General features: G+C 41.6%; 1 protein-coding gene across 1 annotated transcript; it reads left to right on the top strand.

The window, feature by feature from the left end:
• The first annotated feature begins 1,973 nt into the window (after window positions 1-1,973).
• On the top strand, window positions 1,974-16,117 carry LOC129835589 (zinc finger protein 287-like). The gene is made up of 2 exons (XM_055901289.1): window positions 1,974-2,262; window positions 13,478-16,117. Exons 1-2 carry the CDS (start codon window positions 2,091-2,093, stop codon window positions 14,296-14,298), a joined length of 993 nt encoding a protein of 330 aa, XP_055757264.1. The 5' UTR covers window positions 1,974-2,090; the 3' UTR covers window positions 14,299-16,117.
• The last annotated feature ends 210 nt before the right edge of the window (window positions 16,118-16,327 follow it).

Genomic DNA, 16,327 nt, shown 5'->3' on the forward strand with positions numbered 1-16,327 from the left:
GTTCTCATTTACAACTGCGACCTGGCCAAGATAAAGCAAAGCAGTGCGACAAAAACAACAACACAGAGTTACACATAAACAAAAGTACAGTCAATAACACAACAAGCATTTGTCCAAGAGTGTTTGCCATCAATTCTGACCCAATTCTACTCATTCATGAAATCTTACATTTGATCTTGTATAGAGCAATGCTGTACAGTTGACCCCTGATGAACAATTGATTATCTCAGATCATTCTATGCTTATGATAACCACTGTTTGTGTACATGTAGTTACAGTGGCATGTATTCATGGATGCCAAGGGCAGCAAGGCTTCCCCCCAAAATTGACAGAGAAAAAAATACATACAAAATATTGTTTTTCTTTCGTCTCTCTGTGTTTAATACATTTCCTTCGATTTGCAAGCGGCTTAATGTGTCTCACCGGAGAAATCATCCTAGCAAACAAAACAGCGCCCCTCTGTCTCAGTACGTGAAGCGTATCTATCTGATGCTGTCTGGTCGGAAAGAGTATGACATTGTTGCCTCCCGTAGCAATGAATGCAAGGGAAGCCAGCAAGCATTTGGCCTCCCTTCTTAAAAATAATAGCTAATCGGCGATGAGCTAAACTGAGTGAGCTCAGCTCTGAATGGTCCTGGAGCACCAAAAAAAGTGTTTAGGCAAGCCATTTTGGATTTGGCTTCAGACCAGTCGCATCACAAGTCAAACGTCATTATTGACAGAAAAAAAACTTGAATTGTTGCATCTCCTTGTGTTGTCGTCCTCTATTGGCTAGCTAAATTCGTTCCATTCCTAAATTAGCCATTGATGGAGGGTTTTGGACTTGTTGTTTAACTTTGATTATTTGTTCTGGCCAATGATTATAACGGCGATTCTGATCCAACCATAAATGTATACATTGTGCCCCTGGGCTGAGAGGATGGAAGTTCAACATATAGCTAGATGTAGTGTGCTAATGTTAACTAGCTGGCCTGGTGCATTGTTGCCCTTGAAAGGAAGTTAGGCTAGCATTTTAGTAAGGAAGCCTAAGACAACAAAACCTAAAAGTGTGTACTGCATGACAGAGTGTTAGAGCATTAGTCAACATGAAAGAGGAGGATGATATTGGCTTTTCTCTGCAAGTAGGGTGAGTCAACATGTTTTTTCTACTTACACGCACACACACAGAAATCAATATCATGGACAGCCACATCATATTTAGCTTACGTTGATTGGACTAAATCGTTTTTGTTTTCTTTTAGTTGTCACTGTAAGTGTAGTTGAAATGGTGCTGGAATAGTGCAGGCAGCTCCTGTTTTCTTTGCAACTTGCAGTAACACTGTGGTTCTAAATCAATAGTTGTTTAGTGGCCCGAAAATGTCTGAAACATTAACTTGCTTGACCATGCTGAAGGTCAGGTAACTGTTTGTAACATGCAATATTCTTTGAGGACTTCACCAAACACAGGTTGCTCTTCGTTTTTTTAATGAAACATAGGTGTGGTTGAATTTATTCTGCCACTGTGTCTTCTTATTGTCTTGGCCTTTATTTAGACCTATATACCACGGTCGCAACGCGTATGAACTAAAAGGTTATAGAGCAAACAACTCAATTATCACCACACATAGATTGTAATATGGCTTCTTTTTTTCCCCTGGATTGGCTTCCCATGTGATCTTACCCACGCACCGCTACTGTGTAGTTATCGTTTTCCTTTACTACTAAAACGGTCCCGTGTAGCTCAGTTGGTGGAGCATGGCGCTTGCAACGCCAGGGTTGTGGGTTTGATTCCCACGGGGGGCCAGTACAAAAAAGTATGAATGTATGTACTTGTAAGTCGCTCTGGATAAGAGCGTCTGCTAAATGACCTAAATGTAAATGTACTACTGGTCTGTAAACTGCTTTGCACAGTATTCAACTCCCATCCAGCTGGCGGCGCTGTTGTGTTTTTCTGGGCTCGCCAGCCACTAGAACAAACGATTTTGTAAGATTCCTTGACTAGAACACGGAAGTAAGATTAGAAACGAGTTTGTTTTGGCAATAATTTAGTGGAGTAAAAATAAGACATACTGACTGAACTGAATAGACGACCCAACTCTCATTCGACTGAAATGTCTAAACTACAGTTGTTGCGTTTGTTTTTAAATGAGCGCTTAACGGCGGCTGCTGTGGAGATTTTTGGGGCAGTTGAGAAAACGGTAGAGGAATACCAGGAGGAGAACGATCGGCTACGGAGACTGCTGCGGAATCGAATCACACCGGAGATAAAACTATGTAGAATAGGTTAGTATGTAGATCTACTGATAGCTAGCTGTAGTTGAAGGCCTGGTTTTGCAATAGCGATGGAATTTAAGCATACGAGTGTTTTTAAGATGCATCGTTCCTATAAGGTTTCTACTAGTTACCACAGCCACAAAGTCAAAATTGGCTATATCGTAAAAATTCATGAAAACCAACATTTAATTTTTGGTCTTCAGTTAAGGTTAGGCATAAGGTTAGCACTGTGGTTAAGGTTAGGTTTAAAATAACGTTTTAAGAAGAGAAATTGAAGAAATGGGCGGGGTTTATGACTTTGTGGATGTGGTAACTTGTGACAACCTTCCTAAAACGGCCGAAGATGTCACATACGTTTCCAAAAACACCAAGCAGAGAGAACATTCACTAGTGCGTCGTTGGAGTGCGTGTCGATAGGACTACATATAGGATCGAAAGAAAGTCAGCCCTGCTCTCAGATCAGCTTTCTCTATTCAAATCTTACTTTAATATTTAATTATTTCACAATACTGACGACGTATCAGATCAGCTCCTAGAGAGATATTACCGCCTAGAGCAGAGTGGGGTAAATGGAGCCGCCCTTGTTTACAGGTTTCATGAAGCTTGTCTCTAAACCGAAGTTGATAATTGGAAGATGATATATTACATCAGTTAGGGTCTCTATGGGTTTCAATATGAGGTCTTAAACCTGGCATGAAAGTGGACCCTTGTAGCTGTGTGGGCTAATAACGTCATCATGCGAAAGCGGGGAGGGTAGAGTGACCTCAAATTCGAACAGTAATCTGCACCATTGTGACATCTTGTAAACGAGGCAGCATGGTAGGGTGCTAGGGTGTAACTAGACCCCCTAAGAACAATGTCTAATTGCTGACACAATAAAAGCAATGTTTGGGGGGGGTAGTATGTGGATGAAGGTCACGCTTAGGTGAATAAACTATTAAGGGAAATAAATGGCTACGGTTACAGTTGACACTTTTTTTAGTTACACCCCCCCTTCAAATGAGTGGTGCTTTACAAAAAATAAGAAATATCACATTTACATGGTCACAAATAAAGCTATCCCCAGTCAAATTGGAGCACAACTCATGAGCCCACCTCCTGCACTGCTCACACCTAATTCAGTCCCCACCTGTGACTGAAAACGGGGAGAGATGCCAATTGAAAAGCTCTCTCTTAAAAACATAGCTAGCTAGTGGAAACATTTCAACTGCAATTCAGTTACATTATCTTTTTACTGTATTTTACCTCAGACGATCTGGTAGTAAGGTTGCTAGCTAACTATCTGGCTAGCATTTACTGCTAGTGAAGTTGCTAGCTAGCAAGTTAGCATACACTGGTCATTGTCTAGATGACAGGTAGAAACACATTCATAACCATAAAGAGGTAACCAGTCCCGGGGGGGGGTTGCCCCAAACACACTCATCCAACATATTACTACTTTACTCAAAAATGATCTAACATTTTCTCTCTAAACAAGTGGATTATTTATGTTAAGGGTTTCCTACGTGTATATTTAAAAAACAATTATAGATCAAACTTCATTGGAATATGTCTACAACTTTTTCAAAGTGTCAAAAAACTAGGTCAACTTACCACAAAATTGTTTTGTTAAAATATCTCCAAATGCTGTGATTACACAGAGGAATTTTTTGGAACTAGGCCTAATCAATCAACAACAGGAATCTGGAAGAAGCCTTAGACTCTATTCCCGACCTTCCACTGTAGGTTTACACAGCACAGCCATTGGTTAAGCACAGTAAAACTGTTTTTATCAGCAAGAGCAGAGCAGGCCGGGGCTCAGGGTGGGAATATCCATTACCGTGTGTAATGCAGCCTCGTTTCTTATTTACAACCTGGTTGTCTGCTTTCCTACAGACACTGGGATACAAATGAACCTTTCAGCAGGACAATAACCTAAAACACAAGGCCAAATATACACTGGAGTTGCTTACCAAGACTGTATTGAATGTACCTGAGTGGCATAAGTTACTGTTTTTACTTAGATCGGCTTGAAAATCTATGTCAAGACTTGAAAATGGCTGTCTAGCAATGAGCAACAACCAACTTGACAGAACTTAATTTTGTTGAAATATTGTAATATTTTGAACTATTGTTCAATCCATGTGTGCAAAGCTCTTAGACTTACCCAGAAAGACTCACAGCTGTAATCGACTCCAAAGGTGATTTTAACATGTATTGACTCATGTACATACTTATGTAAATTAGATACATTTCTGTATATATTAACAAACATTTCGAAAAACATGTTTTCACATTATCATTATGGCGTATTGTGTGCGTGTGTGTGATGGCGTATTGTGTGCATGTGTGTGATGGCGTATGGTGTGTAGATGACACTATTCAAATCAAATGTATTCTTACATCAGCTGATATCTTAAAGTGCTGTACAGAAACCCAGCCTAAAACCCCAAACAGCAAGCAATGCAGGAGTAGAAGCACGGTGGCTAGGAAAAACTCCCTAGAAAGGCCAGAACCTAGAGAGGACCCTGACCCTAGCCCCCCGACACATTAAATACTGGAGGCTGAGACAGGAGGGGTCGGGAGACACTGTGGCCCCGTCCGACGATACCCCCGGACAGGGCCAAACAGGCAGGATATTACCCCACCCACTTTGCCAAAGCACAGCCCCCACACCACTAGAGGGATATCTTCAACCACCAACTTACCATCCTGAGACAAGGCTGAGTATAGCCCACAAAGATCTACGCCACGGCACAGTGGGGGGGGCACCAACCCAGACAGGAAGATCACGTCAGTGACTCAACCCACTCAAGTGACGCACCCCTCCTAGAGACGGCATGGAAGAGCACCAGTAAGCCAGTGACTCAGCCCCTGTAATAGGGTTAGAGGCAGAGAGTCCCAGTGGAGAGAGGGGAACCGGCCAGGCAGAGATAGCAAGGGCGGTTCGTTGCTCCAGTGCCTTTCCGTTCACCTTCACACTCCTGGGCCAGACTACATTCAGTCGTAGGACCTACTGATGAGATGAGTCTTCAATATAGATTTAAAGGTCGAGACCGAGTCTGCGTCTCTCACATGGGTAGGCAGACCATTCCATAAAAATGGAGCTCTATAGGAAAAAGCCCTGCCTCCAGCTGTTTGCTTAGAAATTCTAGGGACAGTTAGGAGGCCTACGTCTTGTGACCGTAGCGTACGTGTAGGTATGTACGGCAGGACCAAATCGGAAAGATTGGTAGGAGCAAACCCATGTAATGCTTTGTAGGTTAGCAGTAAAACCTTGAAATCAGCCCTTGCCTTAAAACCTCTACAGAGTACCTAACCCGGATCCGGGAGCACCCCCCACCCCCCCCACACTGATTAGCATCGCTAGCATAGCGTCACAATTAAATAGTAGCATCTAAATATCATTAAATCACAAGTCCAAGACACCCAATGAAAGACACAGATCTTGTGAATAAAACCACCATTTCAGATTTTTTAAATGTTTTACAGGGAAGACACAATATGTAAATCTATTAGCTAAACACGTTAGCAAAAGACACCATTTTCTTACTCCAACAGTTTCTTACTCCATCAGGTGCTATCACCAATTCGGCTAAACTAAGATATTGATAGCCACTAACCAACAAACAAATTCATAAGATGACAGTCTGATAACATATTTATGGTATAGCATAGTTTTTTTTTTTTAAATGTGCATTTTTCAGGTATAAATCACAGTTCTACATTGCAGCTGCAATCTGATATAGTGCTGATGCAGCTAGAACAATTACAGAGACCAACGTTATATAACTAATTACTTGTCTTAAAACATTTCAGAAAAAATACACAGCGTACAGACATTGAAAGCCCAACATCTGGTGAATCCAAACAATATTTCAGATTTTTTAAATGTTTTATAGCGAAAACAAAATGTAGCGCTAAATTAGCATAACCAGGCCAGCCAGAACCAGCTGGACGCGCCCGACCAGTTCACATGCACGACAGATATATGAAATAACATCGTAAATTGGGTCTTACTATTGCTGATCTTTCATCAGAATGTTGATCAAGGTGTCCTTAGTCCTGATGAGTCGTTCAATCCATTCACAATGGCAACTTCCCCTCTTCATTTAGCCTGGGTACTGGTCGACTGGCACGGTCCCTGTCCAAAGTTAAAAAACTCAAAGAACGGAACACGGCAAAACTCCCGAAAAAATTCTAATAATCTGATTAAACTATATTGAAAAAACATACATTACGGTGATATGGTCACATGTATCAAACAAACTTCGAGACGGAGATAGTTTTCATCCGTAACGTCAGCATAACAAAAGACAATGGCACCTCTAAAACGCGCGTCTCAGAAAACCGGAAGTTGTCGGTCACGCTAAAGAAATAGGTCTTATTTCACGTCAGTACAAGATAAACAAAAAATTTCTCCTCTGACAACTTCCTGACACCCAGAGGAAGAAGAATGAAGTGTGTTTCGGGTCATAGGTGGCATGACCATATATAGGCAGAGCGTTGAAGCGAGCATACACATTCTTCTTCTGGCTCAGGGAAAGTGCTGTGAAATGACCTGTGTTTCACTCAGAGACAAAATTGGAACGGTTTTAGAAACCATAGCTTGTTTTCTATCCAATGGTATATGGTTATATGCATATAGTAACAGCAATAATTGAATAAGAGGCAGTTTAATCTGTAGAGGCAATTATGCTAATGCGAAACAGCACCCCCTGTATTCTCAAGAAGTTAACAGGAAGCCAGTGTAGAGAGGCTAGCACTGGAGTAATATGATCAAATTTGTTGGTTCTAGTCAAGATTCTAGCAGCCGTGTTTAGCACTAACTGAAGTTTATTTAGTGCCTTAGCCGGAAAGTAGAGCATTGTAGTAGTTAACCTAGAAGTGACAAAAGCATGGATACATTTTTCTGCATCATTTTTGGTCAGAAAGTTTCTGATTTTCGCAATGTTACGTAGATGGAAAAAAGCTGTCCTTGAAACAGTCTTGATATGTTCGTCAAAAAGAGAGATCAGGGTCCAGAGTAACGCCGAGGTCCTTCACAGTTTTATTTGAGAAGACTGTACAACCATCAAGATTAATTGTCAGATTCAACAGAAGATCTCTTTGTTTCTTGGGACCAAGAACAAGCATCTCTGTTTTGTCCGAGTTTAAAAGTAGAACATTTGCAGCCATCCACTTCCTTATGTCTGAAAAACAGGCTTCCAGCGAGGGCCATTTTGGGGCTTCACCATGTTTCATCGAAATGTACAGCTGTGTGTCATCCGCATAGCAGTGAAAGTTAACATTATGTTTCTGAATGACATCACCAAGAGGTAAAATATATAGTGAAAACAATAGTGGTCCTAAAACGGAACCTTGAGGAACACCAAAATTTACAGTTGATTTGTCAGAGGACAAACCATCCACAGAGACAAACTGATATCTTTCCGACAGATAATATCTAAACCAGGCCAGAACTTGTCCATGTAGAACAATTTGGGTTTCCAATCTCTCCAAAAGAATGTCCATACTGTCTCTACACACCACCATATGCATACTGTATATAGTTACACTGAGTGTACAAAACATTAGGAACACCTTGCAATATTGAGTTGCACCCCCCCTTTTGCCTTCAGAACAGTTTCAATTCGTCGGGACATGGGCTCTACAAAGTGTCTAAAGAGTTCCACAGGGATGCTGGCCCATGTTGACTCCAATGCTTCTCACAGTTGTGTCAAATTGGCTTTGTCCTTTGGGTGGTGGACTATTTTTGATACACACGGGAAACTGTTGAGTGTGAAAAACCCCAGCAGTGTTGCAGTTCTTGACGCACTCAAACCAGTGCGCCGGGCACCTACTACCATACCCTGTTCAAAGGCACTTCAATATTTTGTCTTGCCCATTCACCCTCTGAATGGCACACATACACAATCCATGTCTCAATTGCCTCAAGGCTTAAAAATCCTTATTTAACCTGGCTCCTCTCCTCAATATTAGGAAGGTGTTCTTAATGTTTTGAATACTCTTGTTTATTTATCTGCTGATGATTTGTCTATCTGGTAAAAAAATCCCTAATACAGGTCCCCTCCTCCCTCTGGTGGTATGGATAACCTTGTAATTATGTCTCCAGAGAAACCTGGAGTCAAATTAAGGTCCTATTTCTAAAATTACTATAGGTGGAATTAGATGTTTTGGCTGGGGTCAAAATGACTCCAATGGACTTTTTTTTTTTTACAAAGTCCATATTGATACAGAAACATTAAACAATAATTAAGATTCATGAAGAACAAGTTGATTGACAAAGTCATGAAACATTTGAATAATTGAGTAAACCATTGGACTATGATAAAAAAAATATTCCTCAAGGTTAAAAGAATAGCCACTATTACCACATTAACTGGGCATGATTAAATAGTTGTCTTTGTCACAAAAAGCTGATTGAAATGGGATATAGGCAAGGGCATAACTTAGCCCAACTTCTAGACAGACATTGTATTTGCTTCAGACAGGAAGTAGAACGAAGAGAGTGGGCGCAAACTAGGATTGCACATTTTGGGGAATATACAGAGAAAACTTTCCATGTGAATTAACGGGAATTAATGGGAAATATATTTCCAAATAATATTATTACCATTTAAATGTAGATGTTTTTTGCATTGGATATATTTATCATATCATATGGAGACAGAAAAATAAACCTTTTACCTTTTCATAAATAGACATAATTGCAAATGATTAAATCCTTCCAATAGCAATAAATAAATACTATTTTTTATTTTTAGAATTTAACTGTAATTAAATGAGTTGACTCTTCACATGGGATGATTTCACTGAACAACAAAAGAAAGGGAATATTGAATTATCCCGAATGATACATCACGTCTCCCAAAAACGTTTTCAACATACATCTGTAAAATGATAGTCTAGAAACTAAAGCTTTGGTTGTCTTCCTCTCAGGCTTCCATGTCTTCTCCCTGGACTTCCTCAATGTCCACCTCTTGAACATCAGACTCTGAGGCCTCATCTTCACTGTCACTTTCCAACCTAGTTGAGGATGGCTCGTTGTCAGGCTCAAAAAAACTCAAATTTGCCCGGATGGCCACCAATTTTTCAACCCTTGTATTGGTCAGCCTGTTGCGTGCTTTGGTGTGTGTGTCCGCACACAAGGACCAATTGCGCTCTGATGTTGGTGGGATCTGGAGGATGATGTTGGCAACAGGGGAAAGAGCCTCAGATCCACAAAGTCCCTTCCACCAGGTGGCTGATGAGATATGTTGGCACGACTGCCATATTGCATCTCCATCCCAAAGCCCTTGCTTGAAAGTGTACTTCGCCAGACTGCCAAGAACCTTGCCCTCATCCAGGCCAAGGTGGCGAGACACGGTAGTGATGACACCATAGGCCTTGTTGATTTCAGCACCAGATAGGATGCTCTTGCCAGCATACTTGGGGTCCAACAACTTCAGGCAGAAGTCTTTACGCCTTTTCATGTATTTCAGAACTGCAGTTCCTCTGCTTAGAGCAACAGTGCAGTGGGCAGGGCAGTACGGATTTCTTCTCTTACATCTGCAAGCAGAGTCTGAACATCAGACAGGATGGCATTGTTTCCCTCAATCCATTCAATGGCTACTGCTATAGGTTTCAGGAGTTTCAGGCTGCTTACCACTCTCTCCCAAAATACATCATCCAGGAGGATCCTCTTGATGGGGCTGTCCATATCGGCAGACTGTGATATGGCCATTTCTTGGAGAGACTCCTTCCCCTCCAGGAGACTGTCAAACATGATGACAACACCACCCCAACGGGTGTTGCTGGGCAGCATCAATGTGGTGCTCTTATTCTTCTCACTTTGCTTGGTGAGGTAGATTGCTGCTATAACCTGATGACCCTTCACATACCAGACCATTTCCTTGGCTCTCTTCAATGCTTGAGCAGCACAGCCAATGATTTGATGTGATGGTAGGACTCCTCCACTTTAGACCAAGCAGCCTTCATGTTCGCAGCATTGTCTGTCACCAGTGCAAATACCTTCTGTGGTCCAAGGTCATTGACGGCCTTCAGCTCATCTGCAATGTAGAGACCGGTGTGTGTTGTCCCTTGTGTCTGTGCTCTTGTAGAAAACTGGTTAAGGGGTGGAGATGTAGTTAATTATTACTTTTCCATGAACATTAGACCACCCATCAGAGATGATTGCAATACAGTCTGCTTTCTCTATGATTTGCTTGACCTTCACTTGAACTCTGAACTCTGCATCCAGCAAATTAGTAGATAAAGCATGTCTGGTTGGAGGGGTGTATGCTGGGTGAAGAAGATTCTGAAATCTGGTGAACCAGTTGCATACACAGCTCAAGCAAGATATTCATCAGCATTTCTCTGACTACGTTCCTCCATTGAGTCAAAAAAACTTCTGATTCTAGGAGGACCATGAGCTGTTGCTATCGATAAGGTGTCTGATTCATCATTTCACCTCGAATAGAAGTAGAGGGACTTTTGTCAGAAGTTGCTTGTTGTGAGTGCTGGGGAACTTTATGCACTTGGCCAGATGATTCTACATCTTTGTTGCATTCTTCACATATGATTTGGCACAGTATTTGCAAATGTACACAGCTTTTCCATCTACATTAGCTGCAGTCAAATGTCTCCACACATTAGATAGTGCCTGTGCCATTTTCCTGTAAAGATTAGGAAAAAGGAGTAACATTTTTTCCATGTATAGGTAAATACAGATAAATGTTTTAAAATGAAACATGTATGGCTCAAGCAAGCTAAAACCCACATGGTAGCAAAAACTAACAAGCAGAAATTGTTAACAAGTTAGAAATGACTTAAACACACTTTGCTGTAGGCTACTATTTACTAGTTAACAAAAAATAAGGTATGTCATATAAAATATATTCACCCCACCCAGTATTGTAATCAAAACTTACCAGAAAGCACGTAGTCCTTGGCTCAGACAGTGCAGTAGTGTGGGCTCAATAGCATCTCATTAGTGTGCAAGATCTTGAGAATCAGCTGTACATGTGATGGAAGTATGCAATGTGCATGCAGAGGGTTGCAATTCCATTGAATTGGGGATTGTTTAACCAAAATATGCCACAAGATCTAGAATTGCCTTGTGTATCCCACAAAAAAAAGGTTCACTGTTATAAGCTCACTTTTTGATGAAATTAAGCAATATTCCCCAAATTCCCGGGCTTAACTCCCCATGGAAAATTTCTGGAAAGTTTCCGACCCTTTGCAACCCTAGTGTAAACATTAACATCCATGTTTGGTTTTGGTTTGGAGGAGGGGAGAGGGGTGTGTTAGCATCTAATAATTAATTATTTCCTGGGCACCACTCGGCAATAAAACCTACACTTTCCTTATCAGAAACGTCCATCAACCACAGATATACCCTCCAACGGGGGAAAAGCGTTGCCAAACAGGCACAGACACAGGATGGTAAATAAATCCCACAGTGGGCTAGTGTTATACTGCTAGACCGAGATACAGTCTCTGTCTAGAAGCTGGCCCTCGCTATCTGCTTGGCTGTATAGAATACAGTCTCTGTCTAGAAGCTGGCCCTAGCTATCTGCTAGCCAGTATAGAATACAGTCTCTGTCTAGAAGCTGGCCCTAGCTATCTGCTAGGCTGTATAGAATACAGTCTCTGTCTAGAAGCTGGCCCTAGCTATCTGCTAGGCTGTATAGAATACAGTCTCTGTCTAGAAGCTGGCCCTAGCTATCTGCTAGGCTGTATAGAATACAGTCTCTGTCTAGAAGATGGCCCTAGCTATCGGCTAGGCTGTATAGCTCTTATAAATGTATAGTTCAAATGTATGATTCAAGTGTTCTAATTAATTATGTGGTATATACAGTGCCTTCACCCATCTACACACAATGAAAACATGTTTTTAGAAATGTTTTTTTAATTTAAATTTAAAAATGAAACAAATCTCATTTACATAAGTATTCACACCCCTGAGTCAATACATGTTAGGACCACATTTGGAGGCGATTACAGCTGAGAGGCTTTCTGGGTAAGTCTCTAAGAGCTTTGCACACCTGGATTGTACAATATTTGCACATTATTCTTTTTTTAAGTATTCAAACTCTATAAATTTGATAGTTGCTAGACAGCCATTTTCAAATCTTGCCACAGATTTGCAAGTGTTTCAGGTTATTGTCCTGCTGAAAGGTGCATTCGTCTCCCAGTGTCTGGTGGAAAGCAGACTGAACCAGGTTTTCCTCTAGGATTTTGCCTGTGCTTAGCTCTATTCCATTTATTTTTATCCTAAAAAACTCCCTAGTCATTGCAGATGACAAGCATGCCCATAACATGATGCCACCACCACCGTGCTTGAAAATATGAAGAGTGATGTGTTGTGTTGGATTTGCTCCAAACATAACGCTTTGTATTAAGGACATAAAGTTAATTTCTATGCCTCATTTTTTGCAGTTTTACTTTAGTGCTTTATTGCAAACAGGATGCATGTTTCTGAATATTTGTATTCTGTACAGGCTTTCTTCTTTTCGCTCTGTCAATTATGTTAGTATTGTGGAGTAGCTACAGTGCTGTTGATCCATCTTCAGTTTTTTTCCTATCACAGCCATTAAACTCTGTAGCTGTTTTAAAGTCACCATTGGCCTCATGGTTAAATCCCTAAGTGGTTTCCTTCCTCTCCGGCAACTGAGTTAGGAAGGACGCCTGTATCTTTGTAGTGACTGGGTGTATTGATACACCATCCAAAGTGTAATTAATAAATTCACCATGCTGAAAGGGATATTCAATATCTGCTTTTTAAAATGTTTTACTCATTTACCAATAGGTGCCCTTCTTTGCTTAGCTTTGGAAAACCTTCCTGGTCTTTGTGGTTGAATCAGTGTTTGAAATTCACTGCTCGGCTGAGGGAACCTTACAGATAATTGTATGTGTGGGGCACAGAGATGAGGTAGTCCTTTAAGAATCATGTTAAACACTATTACTGCACAAAGGGAGTCCATGCAACTTTTGTGACTTGTGAAGCACATCTTTACTCCTGAACCTATTTAGTTTTGCCGTAACAAAGGGGTTGAATAAATATCGATATTTCAGCTCTTCAATTCTAATTAATTTGTTTAAAAACATCCACTTTGACATTATGGGGTATTGTGTGCCACACAAAATCTCAATTTAATCCATTTTAAATTCCGTCTGTAACACACAAAAAATTTGGGGAAAAGTGTGAATACTTTCTGAAGGCACTTCAGATAACCTCTGCTCCTCCTCTCCTTCCCTCCAGACTCCCTGCAGCTCTCTGTCTCTGAAGAGGAGGTTACCCCTGAGCAGCAGCACTGTGAGCAGGAGTGGAGCCCCAGTCTGGGACAGGAGGACCCAGAGCCCACACTGATTATAGACGAAGAGGAGGAACTCAGGACCAGTCAGGAGGAAGAACAGCTTCAAGGGCTGGAGCCTGATATAGAATTCATATTCACTCCTTCCTGTGTGAAAAGTGAATGTGATCAGGAGGACCCACTTTGGTCCTTGACTCTTCCCCAAACCCAGACTGTGGAGAACAGAGAGAGTCACTCTAAACCAGTGGATCTCAAATCTTTTGGCACTGTGACCCACTTAAAGGGTCTCGACATTCCCTGTGACCTTCCATATAATCGTAACAATGCCTCCAGCCACAGCTCAGCCATAAGCAGCGACCCAGTAGGGCTTGACATCAGACCACCATTTGATCACAACGCACCAATGGGGGAACCCTGCATCTGCCCCTTTTGTGGCAAGACCTTCAAACAAAAGGGAAATCTGTCCATGCACATGAAGATTCACACAGGGGAGAAACCTTTCTGCTGTGGTGACTGTGGGAAACGCTTCAATCGCAAGGAGCACTTGACCAGACATATACGCATTCACAGAGGAGAGAAACCATTCAGCTGTCATTTTTGCTGTAAAAGCTTCAATCAGAAAGGTGACCTAAGGAGACACATACTGACTCACACAGGAGAGAAACCATTTAGCTGTGGTGACTGCGGTAAAGGCTTCATTCGCAAGGAACACCTAATTGCACATATACGGACTCACACAGGAGACGTGTCGGTGTCAAGCAGAGCCTAACCATGCCTAAACTGGCAAATAGATCTCTGATGGATTTACTGTCATAAAACATTGTATGTAAATAAAGTTTGATTTGAATGATGAGGTAATGATCAAACTAGGGGTGCACCGATATGACATTTTTGGCCGATGCCGATAACCGATATTACAATTTTTTTGCGGACTTTCAAGCATTCTAGTACAGTTAGAGTTAACACACACACATACACATGGACTCAGTGGTCTAAGGCACTGCATCTCTGTGCAAGAGGCGTCACTATAGTCCCCGGTTCGAATCCAGGTTGTATCACATCCGGCCGTGATTGGGAGTCCCATAGAGCGGTGCACAATTGACCCAGCGTCATCCTGGTTTGGCCGGGGTAGGCCGTCATTGTGAATAAGAATTTGTTCTTAACTGACTTGCCTAGTTAAATAAAGGTTACACACACCACACTGACCAAAAAGTTATTTTGTTGGCATTTACATTAGCATGCTTATAAAGGACATTCAACAAGCACAGCACTTACACAAATTACTGATGATTGGCTGAGAGAAGAGAATGAAACTACTGAAGTGTAGTTTCAACTGTCTGTCCGTGGCCTCTCTTCTTCGGTGCGCAATGTCACTGTGTCCGTTTCCATCTTGTCCAGCTGTGTCTGTAACATTTCATGTAAACCCTGTTTCTTGTCTGCATCGAGGTAGCGGTCCTTGTACCTAGCATCAAGCGTAGTGGCAACACAGTAAAGAGGCTCAGAGAGAATGCCACCGAATCCCTTGTTCACAGCCTCTAGTAGAGGACTTTTACAAGTTTTGACCCCACGGTCTGTGTTGGCAGTTTTGTTGAGCGTTTAAATGCCATGACAGAGGGGGGTATCACGTCTGCTGCAGACGCAGTTGATGAGCTTATTTCTCCAGTCAGTTGTTCCAATGGAGCTAGGAGTGTGTTCATGTTTCCAAGTTTCAAACATGTTCTCAAATGCCATTGAAATGGCAGCAGCGGTATGACAACCAGGACATTCTTGAGGTAGCAGTACGGCTTTTCTCAGGACGAAATCCTCATCGACCCACTGTGCTGTCAGTCTCAGCAGGCTCATGGGGCTGACATCGCTGGTCCAAATGTCAGCCGTGAAGCTAAAAGCAGTGACGCTCATAGATGTACATTTCAACAATACTGTGTAACTCTGGTAGGGCAACATCTGAAAAATAGCGTGTACCCGGGGCTCGACCAGTCGGCGAAAGCCAACATCATCCACGACAGAGGACGGTTGATTGTCAAAGGCAATGAATTCCATTATCTTGGCGTTAATGGATTTCACCTTTGAGTTGTCTCGCTGAAATTTTCTTACTCTTTCAAATGACTGCTGGACTTCAACTTGTTTAGTTGTTGGAAGTGTGTGTTTAGTATTTTTCTGTTTTTGTTTTTGGTGTAGCGCTGTATTTTTCGTGGCGTCATTATATCATCTACCTACGTTATATCGGTACGCACGTCAGCTTTGACATCGGTTTTACACACCGGCGTTAAACTAGACATCGGGCCGATGTTGGCATTTTTAGCTAATATTGGCCGATTCCGATATGCTCACCGATTATATCGTGCACCCCTAGATCAAACAGTACAGAGTATTGTAGAAAATTCACAGTTCTGCTGTACAAAGTCTGTTTAATTTTTCCCTTCATTAGAAACATGAATATCTATCTGGTTGTTGGATTTGAAATGTCTCTCAAGGTGATGACATAATGGTCTCTAAGGTGATGACATAATGGTCTCGCAAGGTGATAACATAATGGCCGGGCTGTTGTAATTGATACATTAAATAAAATAAATTCCATTTGTCCAAGAGTATTTCTCATAAATTCATAAAATAATTGATTATCTCAGATCATCCTATAGTTATGATAACCAATGTTTGTCAACACGTAGTCATTGTTCCCCTTCCTACTGGCCTGTAGGCTGCCTTGCACAGTAGTAAACCCCCATCCAGCTGGCTACGCTATTTTGCGTTTCTGGGCTCGTCACACACTGACTAGAACCAATAAGCTTTCTAAAATG

Source organism: Salvelinus fontinalis, chromosome 36 (assembly GCF_029448725.1).
Source record: "Salvelinus fontinalis isolate EN_2023a chromosome 36, ASM2944872v1, whole genome shotgun sequence".
In the NCBI taxonomy this organism is placed as follows: domain Eukaryota; kingdom Metazoa; phylum Chordata; class Actinopteri; order Salmoniformes; family Salmonidae; genus Salvelinus; species Salvelinus fontinalis.

Coding starts and splice junctions, on each gene's coding strand:
- LOC129835589 (XM_055901289.1), top strand. CDS start 2,091: ATGTCTAAACTACAGTTGTTGCGTTTGTTTTTAAATGAGCGCTTAACG. Junction 2,263..13,477: donor GATAAAACTATGTAGAATAG/GTTAGTATGTAG, acceptor CCTTCCCTCCAG/ACTCCCTGCAGCTCTCTGTC.